General features: G+C 34.7%; 1 protein-coding gene across 2 annotated transcripts in view; it reads right to left on the reverse strand.

Annotated features, from left to right (window-relative positions):
* Positions 1–4: 4 nt before the first annotated feature.
* Positions 5–25,632, reverse strand: part of LOC126867058 (cell growth regulator with RING finger domain protein 1-like) — a 43,188-nt gene continuing 17,560 nt past the window's right edge. For both annotated transcript variants that reach the window (XM_050621188.1, XM_050621187.1), the window contains exons 2-6: positions 19,484–19,641; positions 3,105–3,276; positions 2,830–2,971; positions 2,412–2,519; positions 5–2,020 (exon numbers count right to left, since the gene is read on the reverse strand). In XM_050621188.1, coding sequence (XP_050477145.1) covers positions 1,568–2,020; positions 2,412–2,519; positions 2,830–2,971; positions 3,105–3,276; positions 19,484–19,637 — 1,029 coding nt within the window. In that variant the 5' untranslated portion in view covers positions 19,638–19,641 and the 3' untranslated portion in view covers positions 5–1,567. The remainder of the gene's footprint in view (positions 2,021–2,411; positions 2,520–2,829; positions 2,972–3,104; positions 3,277–19,483; positions 19,642–25,632) is intronic.

A 25,632-nucleotide genomic window follows, 5' to 3' on the forward strand; every position in this document is an offset into this window, starting at 1 on the left:
GGCATGACAGCATGAATACGCTTTATTAAATAAATTATATACAGGTTCTCTCACATACAGACATTGTCGCATTATCAAAATGCTACATACTTACTAAATAAAATATAAATTATAATACGAAAAGATCTTCGACTACAATAACATTGACTTTAGAGGCCTTTACTGCTGAATCAACATATCTAATCCCAAATACTCTCGTTCTTTCACATATTGAGGCTTGCAATTATATCTTATTATCATAAGTAAATAATTTTTTTAAATATAATCTTGCTGATTCTGTTGTCATAAAAAAAATTTTGTTTAAAGAAATTTTATGAAAAAGGTATAAAATTTTGATTTCATTGCAAAGCCCCAGTAAGAGAGTATCATCATTCTTTATGCAAGTGCCAAAAAGATATAAAAAAGGCTAACGTATGTATCAAATGCGAAATCTGAAAATGATTTCATGTTCCTCTTTCGTACCAATTCCTTCTCCTTTGTTGTGTCCCCCATCTAGGACTCTTTCATATATCTGGTTTATAATAATAGATATTATTAGAATTATCACAGTCTGTGTATTTACAGTTTAAACGTTAACGTAATATCCTTCTTAAATTAATTTAGCAGCGTTCTTTTTTCGTGTGATGTTGTTTTGAAAAGAACCTTAGGGGAATTAGCTCTATCGTTGTGCATGGACGGCAGAGCATTACGGAAGAGAAAAAATATCTTCAATTTGTATAAGATAAAAAGAGAAATAGGGAAAGAATACTTCAAAGGCATGCATATCGGAACTAATGTTTCTATAGCTACTGGATAAATCTGCGTATCGTATGAAATAATATCAATAACTTAATTATTAATTACATCTTAAAGTTGGACATGTCTTATTTGTATCTTGTATTTACACCTTAAATATTTATACAACGTTACGCGATAAAAATCTGAAACGTTTTTCTGTACTTCTTCCTTTTTATCAAACATTTTCCGTTTTGTTTTCTATATATTTGGACGTTAACAAATTATCCATTTTTTTTAAATTCCTCAATCATTGAAGATCATTCAAACGCTCAACAGAGTAATATATTCTATTTAACTTATACGGCAGAGACATACAATTAATAAAAATAGAAGAGATATGATAACTTTCTGAAAATTATACAAGTAACGAACTGAAGGAATCATAAATTATCACAACTATGACTCACTCATGCTCATTTAACTCTCCATAAAACTTTCATCAAGAGAAAAAGATATCAATATCTCACGAGTCCAAAGATGATAATTCTGTTCAGAAATTTCATTTTCTTGTACTTGTAATATCCGTTCTTCCTACTGTTTTCCATATGAATTAATGCCCTGCCTATCTTTCTCAGATTTCTTCCTTAAAAGAAATTTGTAATGATCTTATTCAAGGACTTTCCTCTCATCAAACTTTGATTCAATTCACAGGAATTAAAGACTCCAAATAAACTATTCTCCAACCAAAATGTACAACTTTCTCAAGCAGTTGGATAAACAAATGACAATCATTCCGTTTTATCGTATTCTGCACGCTGTACATTTTAAACATTTTAGAATACCAAGTATTCTATCGTGCAAATCCAAGAAAATCTGTGAGTCTATCGTTCCAATCGTGAAGCCAGTGAGTGGGTCCATGGCTCGGTTGCCTCTGTTTGCAGGGATTGATCTCTGACTCCAAGGGCATGTATTCTTCGCCCCTGATGCAGAAATAACTCTTTATCGGGCTTCTACACATTGGACACCGATCTAGTTTGCCAAAGCAGGATGCGCAGATACAAGTATGTCTGCAAGGCAACAGAGCACGCGAAAGAGGAAAGTATTGGCAAACGACGCAGAGTTGTTCTCCGGCTGTGTTCCATAACGATCCCTCGGGATCGCCGGTCCCGGAGGCAACCAATGCGCCTCTAGTCGAGCTACCGTTGTTGTTACAAGGTTCTGCGAGGGCTAGAGCTGAGCCTAGACCCGAAGACACGTCTCCTTCATCATAGTTCGTCGAGTTACCGGTAGCTAGGTATAGTTGCTGCAACAGAAATAGTTTTATCAGTACAGAATTTAATTTGTGCTTGAGATAGAAATATGGTGTGTCTCATAAAACTATGAAACCACCGTAAAATCTTCAATCTTTATATAGGTATCAGGTACCAGATACAATACAAGAAAATGATTAAAAAATTGATTAGTTAGTGATAAGTTATCGTTACAATTTTATTTTATTATATTCTAAACTCAACTTTTGTGCAATAAAATGTTCTGTTATACTTATATACACTGTTATAGAACAAGTATAAACTAGTTCTTTGAAGAAAATTATTTCTTATCACGTTAACATATAAAAGTATATAATGCAATATATAAAACTTGGAAGTTTTCGAGTGGTTTTCCTGATGTTGAATTTGAATATAGAGACTTACCTTAAGACAAGACAACTGGCCATTTGCCTGTTTTAGATATTGCGCCAAGATCGAGGTTGGTAAAGTGCACACGCTGTCTTTGATGTGGACAACGTTTACCAGAGCCACCTTGCAAGGAAAACAAAACCGAATAAGCTAATGCAGTTGTAGTATTTGTATTTAAATGTCCGTTTGGTTTAATAGAAAACCGAGTTTAATTAATGGTAATAAGATTGTAATCGAGTCACGCAACGCTTGTTATATTTCGACAATATACATTAAAGTAGTTGCTCCTTTGCATTTCATTTTCAGTTATACCTTATTTTCCGCATTACAATTATCATTGTATTTACAGAATTTAAATCGTTTCACAAAAGTTCTACGATAAATTAGCAATTGAGATGACCGATGCTTTTGTAAAAACTCAAAAGATACCCACGGTCTCGTCTGGATGAGGATCTCCATTATCCCTGCGAGTTAAGAAGATTACTAAAGGATAACAAAGTCTAGGTGGTGTCCCAAGTTCTAATTCTGGTGCCGGAAGCGACAATCTCAATGTTTCTTCCCCGTGTGGTTGTCTACTGTATTTCTCAATCAAGGAATTATCAGTGGTACCATTAACGGTAATGTTAATTACGATACAAATGTTTACAAATTACAAAAGATAATTAAAAAAAAAAGAATAAGAATTAAAATTATTTTATAAAAGGATACGTTTGTAGTGGTGTGAGATACTGAGCGTGACCTTGGAGAAGAGTGCCGTTCAAGGACGCGTCTCTAAGGGTGCTCCAAGGTTTCCAAAGCGCCAAGTGAAGTTCCCTTATACTGACGCCCCAAAGCGCCTGCAGAGAGTACTCGACTTGACTTGATATTTCGCATTCTACCTCTGTAACAAGAAAGTAAGAGGACATTTTAGTATTATACCTATATACAGGGTGATGTATCAATAATGTTACAAAATTTACAACTTGTTCATATAAAAGATATATTCTTATAAATAAAAAGATATTTAAGGATCATTTGTTACTGTTACAGCGTGGAATCCTACCTTTTACTGACTAAATTTATAGTTCTATTGCTTTTAAATTTTCTCCTCGAGCACATCATCGTTAATTCGCGCAAATGATTATTATACAAGTAATACATTCATTACATTCTACGGTTACTCGATAATCATGGAAGATCATGGAAAATCATAAGCTAGTGGAACGACTATATAACTACTGAACGTTCGTTTTATTGTAACATAATAAGAGCTGAGAGTAACTTAAGAAAAGAGTTTCGCAGCGATATGTTAACCGTATTATTTCACATCGTGACGTTACTCAAAATGATTATGTAACAAGCCTACTTTCAACCTTTTTTTTCCCTCTCGTCTGGTTCCAAGATATCTCGGCCAACGGGGTTTCCAGGTCATGCGTGAGAGGACAAACCACAACGTACTTCCTGCAGGTCTAATTCTCGCGAATGCTCATTGTTCTCTGTGAAGGAGTACCTAGGAACCCTACTCGTTTCGTGGTTATTAGAGTACCATTTACGATCTCTGCTTCTACTATCTAGATCTCTTGTGTTTCAATATAATAATTGGCTGGCAGCTGCGTCATATCAGCCTTTCAAAGGCTGTACTAATCAACTGCATAAATTGAAAAATGGAGGAAAGTGATGTGAAGTTACGAGCGTTATCTTGGAATTCTTTATGCCATCTTCTTGCTTGTCGAGAAACTGATTGAAGAAAATCAAATCGAGAAAATTAATTCGAGACGATGACGAAACTAGCTTTAATCTTTTATCAATTAAATTTAGATTTAAAAGCGTACGAAAGTCGAGGCGTATAACATTCGAAACGCAACTATTTACAATAATTACACTGCTTATACGCGATATGGGATACGTTGAACTTTGCGAAGTGATAATGTGTATAACTATTCCTCGAATGAGTCATCGTACCACGTATCTCGAGAACGGCCTTTCTAAACTCTTTGACGTCAACTATAATTCTGAGCTCTAACAGGTAATATGTGTAGTATATCCATAAACCTTTCCGTCAACCTTGTCACACTTATCCATGCTAATAAAACGACAAGTAGATCTGTTTACCAAGCGAATTAACGAATCGTTGTGTTCGAGAAGAGAAAGAAATAATTGCAGGCGACGTTTCGTGGCGAAAAACGACACAGGAAGCGGAGGATCATGACCTGAATCTCGTAATCTCGGGTCTTGGACCTCGAGTCACTTCTCAATTCGAGGTTCAAACAGTCAGACTAGCCAAAAATCCTCGTCGTTCGCGGCGAGGCTACCATCAAGGGGAGATTGTTTGGAGATCACGCGGGGCTAGTGTGAACGAAAGTGAAAGCTGTCAAGATGGATCGTCTAACGTGGTAGACTCCGACACAGACGAAGTATCAAATCGGCCATTCCACGAAGCCACGAAATAGTAGAACACAGAGTTCTTTTTTAGTCGCGCTTTGATCGAGTCTACGCGAGGTCTTGCAACAGAGTTCATCTTGAGACGATCAGTGATCCACAAACCGACGATCTGAAGGTTCAGATTAGTCAAGTTACCTGCATTTAAACTTGTGTTCATACGGGTACAATAATAGCGCGATGAAAACAGCATAATTGCGAATTAAAGCATAGCAGAGCCATTCGTGTTAGCAGACAGTAAATATAAAAATAAAACTTTTACATCAACGAAACAATTCTAATGCAACTTGGATGCGCCGCAAGGTTCAGCTTATATTCTCATATATTTTTGCTCCTATTGCCAGGTGATATGGCAAATGCAAAATTGCACAATTTCGAGTTAAAGCATGGCTGGTCAAGCATAACTGGAGTGGTTGGCAAAGACTTAACACGTAGGCTGTGATAATGAGCTGCGCGATGTGGGTCAAACTTCATGAATGATATCCTAGAAGTTCTGGAGGGAACACGGGTCTGACTTTTGCAAGGTAGACTAGTATACCTGAAACGTTCGAAACTCTAGAATATTCTGTATAATCTGATATTAATCTGAATACTGAATGTTACAGTCTTGAGTTTAACAAAAAGCTCCAGACATCCGTCGAGTGCGTTCTTCGACATTAGAAATCCCAGAAATCTGATTTCTCGATTCTTTCAAAGTTTGCAAACGAAGCTTCTCTTCGAAGAGCTTCATCCTGCATAGAGTCAATCCTAAGAAATGATTTAACGTAAGTCGAACTAAATTGCACTGTTGAATGTAAAAAGGCCTCGGAATATGTAAGCTCTTTTTGTGCAAAACGCGTAAATAAAGTAAGAGCTTTAACTAACGTGCTCCTTAAATTTTATTTTCCTATATCTAAAATCGCCGACGCCACAGTAAATTTTGAGAATTGATATTGCCTTCAGAACGGAAATAGTCAATTTTTAAATAGAGATAATTTTATTTTTTAACGATGTAATAAGATAACGAAGAATTGAGAATGGATAATTTGCAATAATTATCTTCTTCTGCTATCAGATACGAGAAATATGTGCATTATTGTTGCGATTGTTTGTAGAAAGCAAAATATTTATTGCGTTACGTATGGTGACATTTAAAATATGAAACTTACACCGTGCAAAGTTTAAAATAAGTTCACTACGGGCTCTAAAAGCTTACGGTTGACATTGAAGTTGTACTTGTATTCAACAGTAGAATTGTCAATGACTGACCTATCTCGATCATGAGGATTCGCGAACCTTTTCGATCGTCGAATACAACACGATCGATTAGTCGAGTGGTACATACAACGATGGAATGGATCGGTGAAAGGCCAGTCAGCCAACCAGATCAACTGCAATTGCACAGTATATTGCACTATGATCACCCACGGTTTGACAAAGTGAACACACATAAATCTCTTGACATTCGGTAGGTGATAGTGGACCATGTACCGACAATATAGCTATTTATTTTTGACAAAATTGGTTTTTCATAGAGGCAAAATTTAATGATAATCTAAGTTTCAAATGTTTGATTTACAGGACTGTAATTAACCCGAATTCCAAAGTACAGTTCAGTGGTTCGGTTTCGTGGCACGAAATTCTTTCGTATCTTCCTCGCAATCTATATTTTCATTTTCTAATTGAAGTCGGTTTTCGTTAAATAGTTATCGAAGAAGTCTGCGTTCGAAGTTGGTCGCTTAGAAAATATTGGAAGCTCTACTTTACGTTGCTGGAAATTTTAAGCCTTGAAACTCTTTCGTATTTCCCATAGAATCTATATTTTCAATTTTCTAAGTGAAGTCGGTTTTTATTCAAATATTTATCGAGGAAGTTTGCGTTCAAAGTTAATCAGTTAGAGAATGTTGCGAGTTTTACTTTACGTTATTAAGAATTTAAAGAAACAAGTTTGCTATTTTTTGCAGGAATCTTCGTGTTTACCATACTCGCGTTAATGGCTGAGTTTTTGCGTTACTGTACGATGATTGTAAAATAGGAATGGTACCAATTACAAGTGATATTAAAATTCTTAATATAAAGCTTTCGTGTAATATAAATAATATAAATATAATATAAAGCTGCAATAATATAAAATCAGTATATATAATATATAATACAATTAATGTCCAGTTCAATAAACTGCTACGCGGAGAAAAAAGAACAAAAGCGACTGTTCCATAAAGCCGACTGAATTATGATGATAACAGCCAGCGTGGAATAGTCGATTATCAAATGTCATTGCATAATCAGAACAAACCCACTAATCCGTTCGCTTGGTTGCACCGTTGCACCAGCTACTCGTGGAAATCGGACCATTTTGCGTGCACATACCCGTCTCTTTCGTTCACGGGGCAAACAGAACGTATAGTGCAATGGTAGCTGAGCACGAATGCGATTACCGTAACACCTACGTAACCTGGTGAAATTGTGAAATTACTTTTTCTTATCCATTTGCGGATTCCAAATAATAAAAATAGAATCGAAGGTCGGCGTTCCTTTATTGTAAGAGATAGTGAGAACGATGATAATTAAACAACAGCTAATTATAATCTTATCGATTGCTAATGAATTCGTATTGACGTGAATTAATTTTCATTTGTTTCCTTCCCCTTTCCTCTCGTTGTCACATATTTCTTCGATGGACACAAGCTCAAACGGAAATGGTGATTCACGAGACTTTCATGAATGAAACAATGATTATAAAATCGAGCGGAATACGGTAAGCAAAACAAAACGTTAATTCCTTTAAAGATATGTAGAAACGAAGATTCCCGTGGACATTCTCGAAGCTGCTTCCTGATAAATCTCTTTATTGCGCGTTACAATTCAACGTTAGTCATATTAATCGATCTCGTGTCCACTTTAATTTCGAAATAAATTTGCTAATATTATCGACTATATCCCTTCATCCTATAGCAGTAAGATGGAAACCAGTATCTCCGCCTCTTTGTCTCGTCGATGGGTTGCTATGTGTCTCGAGCAATACTCGAGGCTTCTATCTCCCCTGTTTGAACTGTGACTCAACCACTCAGCCAGAGAATTCCAGGCAATGGCAACAAGAACGTACTTGCTTTTTCAAAGCCTGCTTTTTCTGCATGGTTTAGGCGCACAGTAAGGGCGAGCGATTTTTCGACGCTGTGTTCTCGCTACGTCATACATTTGTCTTCGTTGTTTTTAATTGGGAAAACAGAAGGAGACATACGACGCAGCGTCAAAAAGTCGCTCGTCACCACCGAACTTTAATTGGCTCGGGGAAAACACGACTTCCGAGAGATCGATCTCTTCTACAATTTTTTCATCGCGAATCACAAACTTGAATACTTAGATAGATACTTAAACTCGTGTCGAGAACACTAGATTATCACTTCCTTCGCTAATGGAAAGTTTATAGAATATAGGCGATGGAGAGAACTGATCATCATAACCGGATTTCAAACGCAGTGAGATTTGCATCATGTACTAAATATTATACTGAGTACTCTATTTTAAATATTTTATGTATACATATATCTTTTTAGTTAGTAAAAATACCGTGTCTAACTTTTCCCTGATTATTGTTTCATTGCAAGAAACGATAGGAGATCAAGGTTTATCTAATTTTTGTAGAACGATGAATCCAAATACCGAATACTTTTGCCGATCAGCACTGACCGTCTACACACTGACCTTGACTTACTTAGAAATCTAATAGATAAAAGTGAATTCTTCGGTTAAGTCAAGATATATACCAAGTTAGTCATCATCACTGCAGATACAGTGAAGTTCATCCCACCGTACCAACTACGCTATTTTTATCAAGCGTACATATATACAAATCTAAAACTTGGGATCATTTCACGAACATATCTATGTATGTATACGCGATAATAGCAGATTAATTCGTTTCTTGAGATTATAATATCGGTTGTAATAATAATAATAATATCTACCATAATACGTTACCTATACATGTTCAATTATAATTAAGAACTCCATCGAAGTTAATTCTTTAGTCTGTAAAGAATGAAACAAGAGTCATGTAATTGTGACACTAAAGCAACGATACTTTCAGAAAATGGACTTAATCAATTTAGCTTCTGATATTGCGTGACGTAATTGATATATAGCGTCAATTCATTGTTGTTGCCCGCTACATACATAACGATAAGAAACATAAGATCGGGCGTAAAAATCTACTCGAAGCGCACGTTCGATTAGAACAGAAAAGAACGCGTGATATATCAGGGTAAATATATCCGCAGAAACAGAAAGGCCTACATAAATGGCATATGATCGTTTCTATCGACCTTGATTGTTCTACGCCCAGAGAGTCACGTACGACAAGCCGGGTTTTTCTTGTTATTCCATTTTATACAAGATGTTGGTACGCTACGACTAGTAGCATTCTTCGTATCGTTTTGCTCGGGCGATCGCAACAACACGGAGAAACCGATCCAAAACCGGCGACTGGCGATCGGTCATATGTACGTGTAATAGTTCCTAGCCTTGAGCAAACGATGTCGAAATCCTCTCGTGGAATAAGCCGGCTGCTGAACACGCAACCGCGCTTCAATCATGTCCGGTCGCCGCGGAAACTGGAGGCATTACTCCACAAAAATGATAGATTATAGTTAGCCAGAGATACTGGAGGATTACGGAGAAAGGCAGTATCTGTCTATGTTAGAAGCATATTCGTTGAAGCATATTATACGGATAAAGTAGCGTATAATAAGGAAAAACAGTTATGAAAATAATGAGATATATCTGATCGTTAGACTACGGATTTTTATGCATCCGTGGGAATTTAAAGATGAAAAAATAAATAGAATGCACGCTCGGTACAAAAATATGTAACTAACCAAAGTACAATATTTTTTATATTATTAATAGGTGAAACAAATTTGCGAGTAGATTCACTGACTAGAGTACAAATTTACGACTAGACTACAAAACAAATAAGTTTGTATAAATATCCATAGTCTGGTACATAATTATGCTTCTATTTCAATAAAACTCAACATCATAGTTGTGCCAAGAAAGATCTTAAACCTTTGTCGACCAACAGTCTTGGCTAGTAGTAATGTCAAATAATCGATTTGAGGCAGCTCGATGATAATTTTTAGAGAATACTGAGCAATTAAGTGTATTGTAAGAATGGTGAATCAATTAAGAGGATGTAAATGGGATGTTTATGGATGCTAAGAGGATTATTATAATTTAATCGTATTTTTTAAATGTCGATAAGACTGATTAAGATATAATTAAATATCCTATAATCTTCTCAGAAGGTAAATCTATTTTATAGTTAAGATATCTTGTATTTTATTCTCATCTGTTTATCTTTCAACATTGCACTGCATTTTGGTGGATCGATGGTCTGAGTCGAGATTCAATTCAAGTAGCTTTATTTTTGGTATTTTAAGAGGTCTTGGATACTTGAGTTAAGATTTCCTTTCTGTAGATTTGTTTCTGCGATTTTACTCGGCCATGCTCGGTTAATGGAACTTTCTATTGCAATAGATTTATTACGAAAGTATGATATTATTCGTCCTTGAATTAACAGGTATGATATTATTGGTATCAGTAGAAGGCGATGTTGCAGAAAAAGAAAAGAGATCGGTGCATATGCAGAAGTTTAGAAGCACTTAAAAATCTGTAAATGTGTCAAAGACTAATTTTAATAATTCGAGCAAAAAATTGTCTATCTCTTCCAAATACTACGTTAATTCTTTATCAAGAAAAACAGATCAAAATAATGCAATCGAATTATTTCAATTTGAATTACATTTTACATTAAATTACAATTTAAAAACTGCTTCGTAAATGAAACTATGGCCAATAATTTAAAAGTTTATGATTCTCATTTGAACGAAAGGAACAAAGGGGAGATGATAATTGCTCGCGTGACCATGAAGTGTGAAAGCATTGACTTTTATTTTGCTCCTATTGTTGCAACTTTTTAGCGCTTCCACAAGCAAACGTTTGCAGTACAATATATGCGAAAGCAAGCCGCAGCCATTAATTGCTCCAACCACTTGACGACTAATTTACAATTCTCCGCTGGGTTTCTGATCTTTAAAGCTCCGTCGCTCTGTGCAGTTTACAATCTTCATTAGGCTCACTCGGAATTTTTGTCCGCTTTTTTAACTTTGCTCGCTGATTCTTGTTGAATTCTTTTACCAAACAGAATTTTTACCGCGAATATTATCACGAACAATATTAACTCATTCAATCTTTGCAATATAGTAATTTCTTTATTTTCTACCTTTTATGTGTTGTTTCAATTTTCCTAGGAATTATAAGAATCGAAATTGGTCTAACTAAAATTGATTCGTATTTTGTTAAATTTTAATTCTACGAATATAGAATTCTTTGATTAGGAAGCAATTTAATGAATAGGTTAACACCTTCATTGCTGATTGGATTTTCAGTATTTAAAAAGACTTTATCAAGTCGATATCATAAAGTATATCGTAAAAAAAATATGGATTTGAGATGTACGCAGTACACGTGATAAACTAGATTTCTTATGATTAGATCATCAATTTCGTATATAGAATATATATAGAATATAGAAAATAGAAATATATATATAGAATATAGAAAAACATTCATTACATTTTTTTACACGTAACAACTTATTTTTTAATTTAATTAAATTTGCGATTTTTTAATTTAATTAAATCAATTGCGATATACATGATATCTGCAATTAACTAACTATAAAAAAAACACGGTCATTTCTTTTTCATATCAGTTCTATGATAGCTTCCAAGAAATGAAAGGAAAACAGGAAAAAGAAAAACTAAGTCGTACGGGATAAAATATAAATTCTCTCAATCCCGAGTGGATACAAATGGCATAAATATTTGTCGTGTGTAAATTTACAAAAGCTTAGAAGAGATGGAAAGGATGCGTACTGTGCAAAAATAGTCGTTAGTTAGTGTACGCTTCTTTTTCCTTGAAGAAGAAACTCTTGTATTGACTAGAGAAACAACAGAACTATGTAGGTCATTGTAGGTGCAAAAATGCCTTGAGCAAGTTGACGTAAATTTCTCTTATTTACGTTGTGCCCGTTCGCTTTTCCTTTCCTTCCACTTCGGAGAGTCTTTGTTTTCTCGACTTATGAAATTTTTATCGAATTCCATACTTCTTTATTCATTACAATTCACTATCATTATTGTTGTATTGGGTAAAGATTATGTACGGTTGCAAGGCCGATAACTGAAAGCCATTCAAAGCAAAAAAGCCAGAATTAAATAGATAATAATAATAACAATAATAATTTATTATCGCCATTGTTAACTTTGTACTGCGTAGCTGGATACGGTAGCCATGAAAATAAAGAAAAGTGAAAAGAGGAGTGGAGACTCAGAGCTGACATTGAGAAATGTAGATTTTTAAAGAAGATTACTAGACAATGTTAATTACAAAAAATTATCGTTTCTTGGAAAATATGAAAAAGGTGAAAATATAAAAAGATCAAGACTGTGGTAGCTCGGTATAACATTTTTAGAATTGATAACTTCCTGACCATTTTTAAACGTAAATGGCTAAATTTTTACGAAAATCCAAGATCCATATCGAAGGGGATGAAAACAACTCTTGATGGATCTGAAACGTATTTTCTGCAATATCCGAAAAATTCTTAGCTACAGAAAAATCATTTGAATGTAACAATTGGTTCTTTTTAAACGAATAATCTCTCTGTTTAAAACCTGTTCTAAAAAAAGCGCAAGTACAAACTACAATTCTGAGAGGATCATAAATCACCAATAGTGGGTAGAACGTATAATTTCTTACGTGAGCACATTTCTAAACTCTGGTACTAACTGACATGTACTGTGACTTTGGCAACCAAACGAGAAACCGTTCTTTTTGCGCGGCAGGAACCGTTATCTTACACGTTACAGTGTTACGATCGTTCCCGTTTAAGGCTTCTCGAGTGTCCTTTTTCTAAAATTATTCTGACGTTTCTCGTCCGATTCTCAAACCGCGTTATCGATCCAACACAGAAAGACAGATCAAACAAAACGTACATACGTACATGTGTGCATATATGCAGGGGAATATTTACCGCATAACTCGATTTCTTAAAATAGATTCTTCACCGTGTGCTTCGATCAGCACATCAAAATCGATTCTTCACACGGCTAAATGCGCTGAATGAGAAGTTTGAATCAACGCGATTGTAATTTAAAATTTCAAGGGCGTCGTTCTTCTTCATTTGGGATTCGATAAAGAGATCGATGAACAAATCCTCTACTTTGTACGCTTCCTCCAGAAGCTTAACTGACTTTGTATGGAGATTATAAGGAAGAAAATATGAGTATGATGTCGTTGGTTTCCTGGTTTTTGTGTTGTTTGGTAATTAAAAGAACGTAGCTTAGTATAATATAATATAAAAAGTATAATATAATAGTATAATATAAAACGTATAATAATATAATAGTATAAAAAAAAAGTATAATATAAGTATAAAAAGTATAATATAATAGTATAAAAAAAAGTATAATATAAGTATAAAAAGTATAATATAATAGTATAATATAAAAGGAGAAACGATACTGTTGAGAAAGTAACACTTTTTACGTAAATATTTTTTCACAGAACTCCGTAAACAAATTTAATAAGATGACAGTTTTTTGGTAATATATGATTGACAGAGATTGTATTTTAAAACTGTCTTCATGCGAGAAATTGTGCTATATGATTCCTTGGAGAAAATCTATGAGCAGTTCAGTTACTATTACATATTCGATGAGGCGACTACAGACGACGTAACGGGATATAGACGAGCAGAAAAAAATATATATGAAAAGAAAAGAGAAGAGTTTACTTCTAGTTGGTAAAAGGACGAGGAGTAGTCTAGTTTCTTTTCTAACAATACAGCCTATTATGTATTGTGGGAACAAGAATGAAAGTAGGAGGCGGTCGAGAACTCACTCGCGAGGATAATTGCAGTCGGCGAGTTCATTTCTGTGCAATTGGCCAGGGACACGCGTATAATAATAGAAAAAAGACTGAAAAAGAAGTGAAAAAGAGAAGGAGGAGAAGAAAAAGAACGGCGCTGCAGTGTGCGTTTTTCTCCTCCTCTCTCTTTATCCTGCCCTCGTATACCGGGCGGCGTTTTACGTAATACAAAAGCAATGATTCGACAGGATGTTGCATTATGTGCGACGCCACGCTACGATGCTCGTGAGTACGTGCCTGCGAAAAAATTTCCTGAAAACGACGCACTCTATTTGCTTGAGAATAGGACACGTCACGAGAGGAATAGAAAAAAAATGCAAAAAGAGAAACGATGAAACAAAAGAAGTTGGAGATCCGAAGGAAGAGGATTTATTCTAACGTTTATTTGAGATTGAACACGAAAATTGTACGGTATTCGCTATAATATTTGATAGGTGAAACGAATTTCTACGTAGGCTTCATACTTCATTGGTTTATATATTTTCCTCCAACTAAAAGATTCGTTAGCGATAACAAAATACGATGGATATAATATGATAGATGCAAGATCATCAAAAAAAAGCACAGCATGTTCGAAATGATAGAAATGAGATTGAAATTGAAGGAGATTGCTGCTATCTATTGCTTGGGAAAGGGAGTAAGAATGTTTTTATCTTAAATGATAGTTTGAACGTACGTGGTATAGTTGTCTAATAACGACATGGTTCTGGGACATGTGATACCGTAATAAAATCTGTCACGTTTGCGTGATACTAGAACTGGGACTTAAAAATACGTTCAAAGAAATGAAAGAAAGAATTCTAAGAAACGAAAGTAAGATAACTGGAGCCTTGAACCGATGAAGAAATAATTGTTGTACTCTAGATTCCAGATGAATATGATAATTCCTTTTACGAAGTTCATCTTGTGTAACAAGTAATTAAATTATTATTAATGTCCCTTTAATGGAATTAACTCTTTTAATAACTCGTTTATTACGTTGATGATTCACTAAGTGCCCACCAAGTTTATTCATACTCATGTACATCTTGAACTTATAACAAGGCTGGTATATGGGAACAAGGCTGGAATTTACAAGATGGGAGCCAAAAAATAAGAACAAGGTCTTCACTATGCTACCTGAAGTTATGGAACATACATCCTGACGTTATTCATAATTCAACGCCATGAGGAAAGATATCTTTTAGCAACATAATATGACAAGAAAGTAAAATATTCACGAAATACGAAATATGTACACAAATGAAGATAACATACGTTACGTTAAAAGTAAATAGAAATCTACTTTATAACTTCTCTACTCCATTGGATTTGTTATAAAACTCATACGTTACTTATGTCGACGTTGCTAATTACTAATATCACTATTAAGTATATTCGTCCGTATTATCCTAGAGATATTATTTCGAATCATTTTCGTCCTTCCATCCTACATTTACAATGTAGCAATCGCCAAACAACTAAATTGAAACGTGGAACTGCGAAACGCGGCAATTATCGAGATACGTACAAGTTTCGAAAGCTTTAACATCGTTAAGAAGTACGAGAACTAAATAGCGATGATCATGAGAAAATTTCGTCTCGAGCGGACGATCACCACCAGGTTAACTTGCTTCTCCCGTCGAAGAAGGAATCTTGCAATCGACTCGCAACATTACATCACCGGTTGGTTTACCTTTCGTAACCTGGACCACAAGCTCTTCTCTCTCTCTCTCTCTCTCTCTCGATTCAATCGCGATTACATGTTGCACAATGAGACCGGGAGAGCTATTTAGTACCGAGAGAGCTATTTAGTGCCGGCAACCGTTCACCGATACGCAGGCAGATGTAATATTTGCTCGGTAAAATGCCAGGCTATGAATGAGCTTTCGATTCGTTGCCTTTCATCTCGCTCGCTGCAACTCGTAACATGCTTGTTAAGTAAGTTTTTCGAACGAGTCGGTGAACTTGACACGCATAACGTCGATCAACCATCGGTCGATCGATGGTAAAGGTTCTGTTTTAGAGCTGTTACGGAATTCTCGTGGACATCGTTCGTTTTTTAATCCTTTGATAAAACGACGAAGAATTCAGATTTAGGAAGGCAATTTCTCGGATTTCTATTGTATGAGATGTAAAAGGTATATTACTTTAATTACATATAAGAAACAAATATTAATAATTGCGTTAGATACATGGTGACATTTAAAATGTGAAATTTATGTTGCTACATTTGATGAGTCTCTCTCTCTCTCTCTCTCTCTCTCTCTCAAGCTACGTCGTTATAGGATTAATCAATGTCCGACGTCAGATTTTGTTTTTGTAATTTTGTTTTTGAATGATAATCAGCTCCATTAGCAAAACATATCTTTGCGTTTCTTTCATTGGAGATATATCTATTAATTCAAATCTGATTTCGTTACATTGGAATCCAGTCGAAAAAGCATTGCAAAATGAAGATTCTAGATATACCTACATGTTTATAAAATTCTGAAAGATCTCCATTAGCGACATGACGTTTATTGATCCTAATGAGTTTTTCAAAACATAGTAAATTATTAAGAAACTTTACTTACTAACCATCGTTCAAGTACGATTGATTTTCAAACATCTGCCAACGACCAGCATTAACACACAGCAACTTGTCGATTAATGTGTTTTCCATTATGGTATATTATTGCCAAAAGAACGATCGAAGAACCTTATTCGAAACTATCAAGGATGAGAAATACCCACGTACAAGCAGCTGGTGGCTTAGATTTATTAATAATTCTTACATTGAGTTTATCAATAATTCCACAGGATCAAGTGCAAATTATTACACATATTGTCACGTAACTTACGTAACATTTGTGTGTTCCGACAAGCAAACGCTGTCCTCGATGAACGATTCTACAGTCTATACCTCCGCGATCGACCCTCACGGTTTTACATGGTCAGCTTTGCCTGCGAGTTTGGAATTCGAAAATACTCTGCCCTTGCCATGACTCTCCTCTATTGGCGCCTTACCGGGAAAATTCATCGTTTCCACGAGAAACGAGCCACTATCGTCTTCGAGTTAGATATCAACGAGGAAAATATCACTTATCTCTGACGTTTCATTTATCTTACGTACGTTTAAGTTAATCAGTAATTCCCTAGAACGGATGTTGACGACAAATTTATTCGTATCAGATAGCGAATAATGGACAATATTCGTGTTTATTAGAGTTTCGTCTAAACTTAGAGATGAAGCAAACATTTGTCGATTTCTTAACGTAAGAGAATTCTTTGACAGGACACATAACACGCAGAAGCTGTTCCAATGAAATGATTAATGGCCAACTGGCGAAAAAGATAACTTAAGGTATAAAAGATATATCAGAAACTTCTTAGATATATACTAAACGAGCCGAGGACACAGGAATATCTAAGAAAGAAAATCAATGTATCGTAATTTTACGAATATTTTAATTTCCTCACACCTGATCGAATTATAAGATTTACATAATTAGAAAAAGACGAACGTATCCAACAAGAATCCAAAGAAAAAAGTTGTAACAACATAAGATAATTTTACGAATTGCTGTACTTTCATACTAAAGAGCAATACACGAGAGTACTATTGCAGACGATCATCATCATTCTGATTAATCGAGTTTCCATTAACAATCGGACACGTGCTCCATCATTGTTGCTGCATGGTCCGTGGCATGGTTCGAATAAAATCCAAGGCATACTCGCAAGGTTAACAGAGACTAGCCCTGCGCGTAACAAATACGCCCGCGATCACACGAATACGCGTGGTTTAATGAATTTATCGAGGGTCGGCGGGTGTCAAGCATAAATCAACCGGTCGCGTAATAAAACGTGACCACGGCGGGGGAAGAAGATCGTTCTCAACCGTGTGCATTGTGCAGGATATATCTTCGTCGGTTATTCGTTAACTCTAAAGCTATTGAAGCTTCTTTTTCTTCTTAACTGTGCTTTTGACCGAAGATGGATTGTTCAGGAAATATCTGTTATCGCTTTGAAGAAACCGCACAAGCTGTATGTATGTAACGGGAATCAATGGGAAGAACAATATGCACTCGAGAAACAGAAATTGCATAAGAATTTAAAAGTCAAGCACTTGCGAATAATTATACTTACGGATGAAGATAATTCTTGTTAATTTGTTAATAATGAATCGAAGCGATTTTACTTCCTTCGCATAATAAATCAATCAAGTATAAATTATTCGTAGAATAAGTGTTTTACCATGAATAAATTGTAGGTGCTTATCATAACAATTATAGATGCGGAATCTAAATAAAGATTCGTGTTACCCTTTAAATATTACAATGAATGCTTTGCATGTTTTTGCATATTTAAGCCGCCGTATTCCGAAAATCGTTACCACGCCAACTACGTTAATACTTTTGAATAGTAATTGAAATTTTTTAAAGCTAATACGTCTTCGCTTTATTAATCTCACCCATTGTATCAATGGGCTACTAAAAATCAAATTCTGCCTAAAATACGTATAAAGATCTAGCTTTTAAAAGAATAAAGAAAAATATAAGAAAAATATAATTCTGTGAACAAGCTATACAATTATTTGAATATTTCACAAACTTTTTTTTTCCCGATGTGCAATAAGAAAATTTGTTTCATACATAGGTATGTAAAAACGAATATTTACATACTAATCTATGAATTTGCTCGAAATGGGAAGCAATTTTAAAAAGTGTTGCGCGAAGTAATATAATTATGAGATAGATCCCTTGCCCGCGATCAATTATGCCCGGTTAAATGACTCACAATGACCTGGCCAAGCGGTCAAGGTAACGTTTCGTAACTTCAGATATCTTCACACCTGCATACCAATTACGACAAGCGACAATGACGACCAACGGGAGGACCGTCTCGCCTTTTTTCTTCTTTTTCTTCTTACGCGGTGTCTATAACCTACTTTTGAGCCGATCGAGACGCGAAGGAGGTTTTGCTCCTTTCAAGAGTCAGTTAGCCCAACGAACCAAGACTTGCGAAATTTAAACGATGCTTACTGTTGGTAGAGAGCAAAGTAATAAAGATTTCTTGTTGAGAAGAATCGTCGGAAGAACGTTGATTCGCGAGCGAGGATATAGATTCGAAAAGTTATGGAGTTCTTCGTAATGAATCGCCGTGTTTGCTTGGAACGACGCGTGAATTTTGACGACTTTTAAACGGCAACGAATACTAATCCCGAGAGTATTAGATGAAACGAAGGCGAGACACGTCCGAGCGTTAGTACATCGATTGTGCGAGATACGATCTCCGATCTGTTTATCAAAAACGGGTTTGTCTTTTTTCCCAACGACATTCCTAATTTAGAATGTTAATTATGCGAGAATAATTAATGATAATTCATCATTCGTACTAGATAGTACGTCTACTTGAATTTTAATATAATTTGCGAACTTCTCTGGATATTCAATTAATTAGATATTTCAACTATTCGTGTACTCCTCTCTTGTTCGTTCGAAATGAGATACTGGATTGGAATTTTTGTATAATTTTATATATTTATTTATATATTTAATCGTTCTTCCTTTGATGATAACATTGAAATTATTCAAATTGGTGATTCAGTTGGGTAAAACATATCAAGCGTTTCTTCAATTTCTTTCTCGGTATCAATTCGAAAGTATCATGCTTGCGATTTCTTCGACAGACTTGTGAAAGAGGCGAAGAAGGAAAATTGAAAGAAAAAGACTCACCGGTATAAGTGCTCTTGAAACTTTCGTGAAGCTTGAAGGTGAAGGGAATGTGAACCTTCATCATCTCCATCTGAGGTATGCGCGGCGAATGTGTCATTACGCTTCCACTCCCTCCAAACATCAATTCGTCGCCGTGAATACGAAGCACGATCATATTCCTGTACAAAGAAATCGGATTTCTCATTTAATCGAACCATTTTCAGTCATTTATTATTAATATGTGGCTGTTTATGCGGATTTATATTTTTCTTGAGTCCTCGATTTTTCAAGTTTATATTTTTGTGGTATGGTTAGCGAAACGTGAAGCTAAGCTGTAAGACGATACAAAAATCGCTTTACTGACGTTGACACATTCGGTTAATCTGCGACTGCGAGTCGATGCGATACGTTTGTCAATTGGAGAAGGATTGACTCTACTACAGAATGCAAGAGCCTCGGTCGATGATGTGCATATTCATCCGTTATTATCCTTTTGTTATGCTTTGTATATAAAATATTTTCGCGTAGAGAATGCCTTTGAAATGATTCGAGAAGCATAAACATCCGGACAGATATCAGCTATTGATTCTGAGAAATATTTCTTACAAAGCAGAGATATGTTTCGATCGTTAAATGTTATAAAGCACTGTACATTGAATATTTCATATATTTTAATATATCATATGTATTCTGTGCATTTGTGTGTTTTGCATCATTAAGTTTCTCGTAAATGCATAAATGTTCGCTATATAATCATTAGAGTTGTTTACATTCGCAACAAAGTAAACTTTCAAATTCTTCGAAGTCGTTCGCATTCAAACTGTTATGCCCTAATTTCCTTTAGTATTATAAGGGTATTACAAGGGCACTATGAAATTATCGCTTTTAAATTAATAGACTAATTTAATTAAGCTTCAAAACGTTGAAGTAAAAGAATTAATATTTGTAACTCGCGAGAGACTTTACAATTCCGCATAATGTATTCATAATACAACATTAAAAGTTTGATTTGCTCTTCAGAGCTTATAATTAGCACTTCGCTCTCTCTAGACACACGAGATACTGTTTATAAGTTAAACGACGATAGTGTCCTACGTGCAGGTATGCGCGATCTTGAACGCGAGACGATTAGACCATCCGAGAAATAACAGTATACTACCTTTTCCTATTAACAAGTATGAACTAACGGGTTTGAAAATCATGTATCGGCTAGTTGCTGAGAGTTTCTCATCTTTCCTTTGCTTTCTTCCTCACAGTGACGCAAAAAATAAATCGGACGCGGTGAATTATTCTAGAAGAAAGATTCTGCTTCTTCTACGTTCTCCATTCTTTCCCGAAGAAGAAACGTAACTCGTACGGATAAATAATAATTAAATATTTGAACAAACAGAGAAGGTAACGAATAAGTTCTAACTTGATAAGTTATTCAACCGACTTTGAATTTATTCAAACAACTACTTTACGTAAATAATCATTCTCATAAAAAAATCTGAAAAATTATTTTTTCCCGAAGAAGAAACGTAACTCGTACGGATAGATAATAATCAGATATTTGAATAAATGGAGAAGGCAACGAATAAGTTCTATCTTGATAAGTTATTCGACCGAGTTTGAATTTTTTCAAACAACTACTTTACATAGATAATCATTTTCATAAAAAATCTGAAAAATTATGTTTACGAACTCTGATCCATTTTTTTTACCGACATTAAGATGCAAAGAAATAATTATAAGCTGGTAAAAAAAAAGAATCAACGTATCGCCTCGTTTCAGCAGACCTCGTTCCAATAAAATGTAACGATAAGGCTCTGGAATGAAAGAACGCGACTATACCGTCCTTCGATATTTAAAATAATCGAACTGCCTTCGTTATTCATCCTTTGGAGCGAATTAGTGTGCGAACGGCCGCGTACTGCCAATAACCTCGCGGCCATGAGAACACATGCACGTATACCGCAACATAAGGTTGCAGCGAATTATTCGTCAATCTACGATCCTATGATCGATGATATCAAAAGGAACACGAGATCAAATTTCCCACTACATTTCCTCCGTTAGGTTCTCGAAAATGTCCGATTTAAGTATCGTTAACGGGACTCGTGCTCGGTTTTGTTTCGATGGATTTAAATTCGACTGTGTAGTTTTGAAGTTATTTTATGACAGCGTAAAAAGTAAACCACGCAACTTTGAAATTTCAGACGGCTTTCTCCTTTCAAATAGGCGAATCGCACGTTTCACGTAAGCGTGTTAACGGTTTATTGACATAAGGCTGCTGGATTTGGGAATCGTACAGCTGGACTAAGCGGCTCCTTCAGCGCGAAGAAATATTCCAAATGGAACTGAAAGTTTCTGAAAGAGTTCGCACAGACCTTGATATTCACGGAAAGACCAAACTTCAGTTTTATCCTCGTTTATCACTTGTGTCAATTTTTCACCCGAAATTGAAATAAGTGAAGGGAACCGTACATAAGATCTATATTTACCTAGAGAGAGTATAGTATTTTATTTTGTAGCCACAAGATTGTGTTTTAATATTTGGAGACGTAGATCCTTTTGTTAAAGCTTTACATTTTACTCTTAGATAGAGAGACTTATCGAAAAAGAATTTGAGAGCAAATTATAGATGTTGTCGCTTGTACCATTTTTCCTCTGAATTCCTCATATGCAATCGACGCAAACAATCCTATGCCTCAATGCATAGAAATTTCTTCTTACTCCCAATAACGGGATTTCAACCTTCGACTTGCAGCTTCACCAAATAATTGTCATTATATTAATAATAACAGAAAAGGTGAAAAACTAAATTAACTTTTAAGGTCGAAATTGTCCAACGAACTTTGCATTATTGCAGCAAATGGTTCTTACCTGATAAATTGTTATTGGTTTATAAGTCTGTACTTCAGGTAAAATTTTCAGGATACAATAGTATCCTGGATACCAGGTATCCGTGGTATGTAATAAACCGAGCTCATTTACACGTGAACTATCCTACCTGGATACTATCCTGGATACTACCTGGATACTACCTGGATACCAGGTAGGATAGTTCACGTGTAAATGAGCTCAGTTTATTATACTATTTATACATACGACGGAAATTCATAACTTTTCATTTGGTTTATGGTAGTACTACTATCCCTGGTTTAGAGAAAATGTTGTAAAAGTAACAAAATCCATGATTTCAGAAAACCGAATAAAGTTAAATTATAATATAGATATCCGTATGCTTTCAAACATTAAAATAGCTTGCCATACGTAACTATAAAGATTTGGAAATTTACTGGAATGTTATATATCTGTTCTTGCATTTATATTGTTTTTCTCTCTTTCTTTTATTTTATTTTTTTATTTTTCTTTTTTTTTTTTTTTCTTGAGAAGTATTTACTTCGTGTAGTGCAGTAGACAAGCAACAACGAATACCGCAAGATAATAACGGTTTGATCAAGCGTCTCCAATGGCGTTGCATAATTTCCATGAAAGTATACAGAAATCATTTCCAGAAAAAAGCCGAACGACCAGCAAAACTGGCAAATCACCGATTTTGCAATGTAATAACGCGTCGGTTCGAGTACACGAATTAGAATAAGCGATTGCATAATCAATGTAACGTTTGAAAACCTTATTCGTCATTTCCATTCGCTTTTTCTATTTAATCATAGGTAAAACGAGATAAATCATAATATTATAAGGTTGTTTGAATGCCACTCAGTGACCTCAGATTGCCATCATGCAGCTAACTTGTTACTTTATTCGAAAAGGAGGTAAACGAGAAAGTGTCTTGTCATAAATAACAATTTTATATCTCTTTTCAAATTCTCCATAAACATATCTAATAAGATAAGCATCTCGTAAAAAAATAATACTTGATTGATACAAAAGTTTCGATTATTGTCCTTAATTAAGCTGGTAGATCGCTGATTATTGATACATTATGGATGTTTATACATTTATGAGAATTTGAAAATGTGGCAAAAATATACATGATATTCATAAATATATAAAATAATGAAGATAGAACATTCCTTATAATACATTATTAAGTGGATAAAACAAATCTATAGTTATATTCTTCTTCTACAATTCAGCCAGTAAAGACATGAATTTGCATAAACATGTACAGTTAAGTTATTAATATTAATTCCATTTCATGAATTTTTGCTTACTACTGATATTTATACAAATTCATACTCTCGTGCAAGCAATTAAAATTTATCTAAAACAAAATTAAATTTATAGATTTTCCTCATAGACAGTGAGTCGCCATTCAAATAAGTGAATTCAATCAACAGAAGCTCATTTAATCTAACATTAACTAAACTTTGGTCACAATAAATACCGTTCTACTATATGGAATTTTGCTTCTTGACTTTCACCGGTAAAGTTCTCCAGATTTCCAAATTGCACGGTTGAAACTAATATTTTAAACAAAAGTCTCAATTTTGCGCTGTCGAAGAAGCAAGAAAGTTGTTTGCTTTGACAAGAGGAGAAACTTTGACTAGCGGAAACTTTGACTGACTCTCTCGTCAGTCGTTAACTTCGTTCATTTCAAGGTCACCCAATTTTTTTTTTATATAATTCATCTTACATTTTGGAGTAAATTAATTCCAGCCTTCAATGTAATAATTCCTTATCAACTCTACAAGTGCGATTACAAGAATTTCGGTGATTTTCCATGTTTAAACAGCTGTTCTCAGCCATCGTGTCCTCTATCCTACAGCACACTTTTACCAGCAAATTGAAAGTGCCAATTTATCGTCCACTTTTACGATCGTCTTACAGAATAACGCCGATTCCATTGATCTCGCCTTGAGATATTAAAAGAAATAGAATTAACCTTGAAACTTCTGAGGTGAGGTAAAAGGGAAAAAGGAAAGAAAGAAACAGAAAAGGAAACAAAATTTAACTCCACTATTAAGATTATTGGCCTGGGGAACAACTTTTTATAGAGATAACCATTTAGATCTTTATTAAGTTACTGTAGTAAAATGTTATGAAACTAAGGGGCATCGTATTATAAAATAAATTGATATTATGCAATCAGAAAAGTGAAATGACGAAATAGTTACTACACTATGCACCGTTAATGTTTAAATTAATATTTTTATTCACTCGTAGAGATTCATAATGCAATAAATGAGACATCGTGTAGAAATTGATCTTAAAGCGTCACAGGTGATGCAAAATAAATAGTACGATAAAAAATTTCTAAATTCGGTTCTGTTTTAAATATTTCAACGAAAGTCTGACAAGCCTTACAATTCAATCTTTCAAATGTGTTAATATAAACAACGTTAAAGAATTGGGTATCTAGATATTCAATTATGAAGTATAGGATATTATATTTTCATTGATATCCTTGATCCTTCTATTATAATTTAATTACAATTTTAACAGTTGAGCTATTTTATTAACCATTGGTAACAAAATTTTCCAATGTTATACAACTGAATTTAAAATACACGGCTAAGTTAATAAAAACAAGAAAAGACCTATTATAACGGACTGTTTTGTCCTGGTACATAAGGACACCAAAAAAATTAATGTGATTTATTGCAATGAATTAAAATAAAAATTTGTTTAAAGCAGGGTCCTTTTCATTGAATAACTTTGCAAATAATATTCCGAGATAAAACTAGAGAGTGAAATGCAGTAATACTGAAGAAAAACACAATCTTTCTGTTCTAACGATACTCTTCGCATTCAATGGTGATAATTTAATTTATACCAATTGACAGAGTAATATTGCTCTAGCGCAATGGTATCTTTCACCAGTTTGATAATTGATAACTTACGGTCCAGTGACTCATAAAACACAAAATATTTACTATTAGTCATAGAATATTCTCCAACCGACAATACTGATGAGTAAAGGAAAGATTAGAGAGATGTAGTTTTGTCAATTCTATATGCGGAAATATGATTTCCATCGAGACTATTCTCGAAACATTACGACGATGGTCCAAAAGTCAGGCTGCAATATGCAGGAGCTGATTTCGCTGAAGAAAGAACGAGCAAATATTTTCCGAATGAGAAAATAAAAATTGAATCGCCTACATCTGTGTATTCTATTTATTCTGACGCCCTTTTTAACGCGTACAATCTCATTCGCGTAAAAGAGTTGCCACAGTATTAACAGTTTAGTTTCTGAACGCGCGCAGGAGTGCCACAAT

The sequence above is a fragment of the Bombus huntii genome, chromosome 6, assembly GCF_024542735.1.
Source record: "Bombus huntii isolate Logan2020A chromosome 6, iyBomHunt1.1, whole genome shotgun sequence".
NCBI lineage: Eukaryota > Metazoa > Arthropoda > Insecta > Hymenoptera > Apidae > Bombus > Bombus huntii.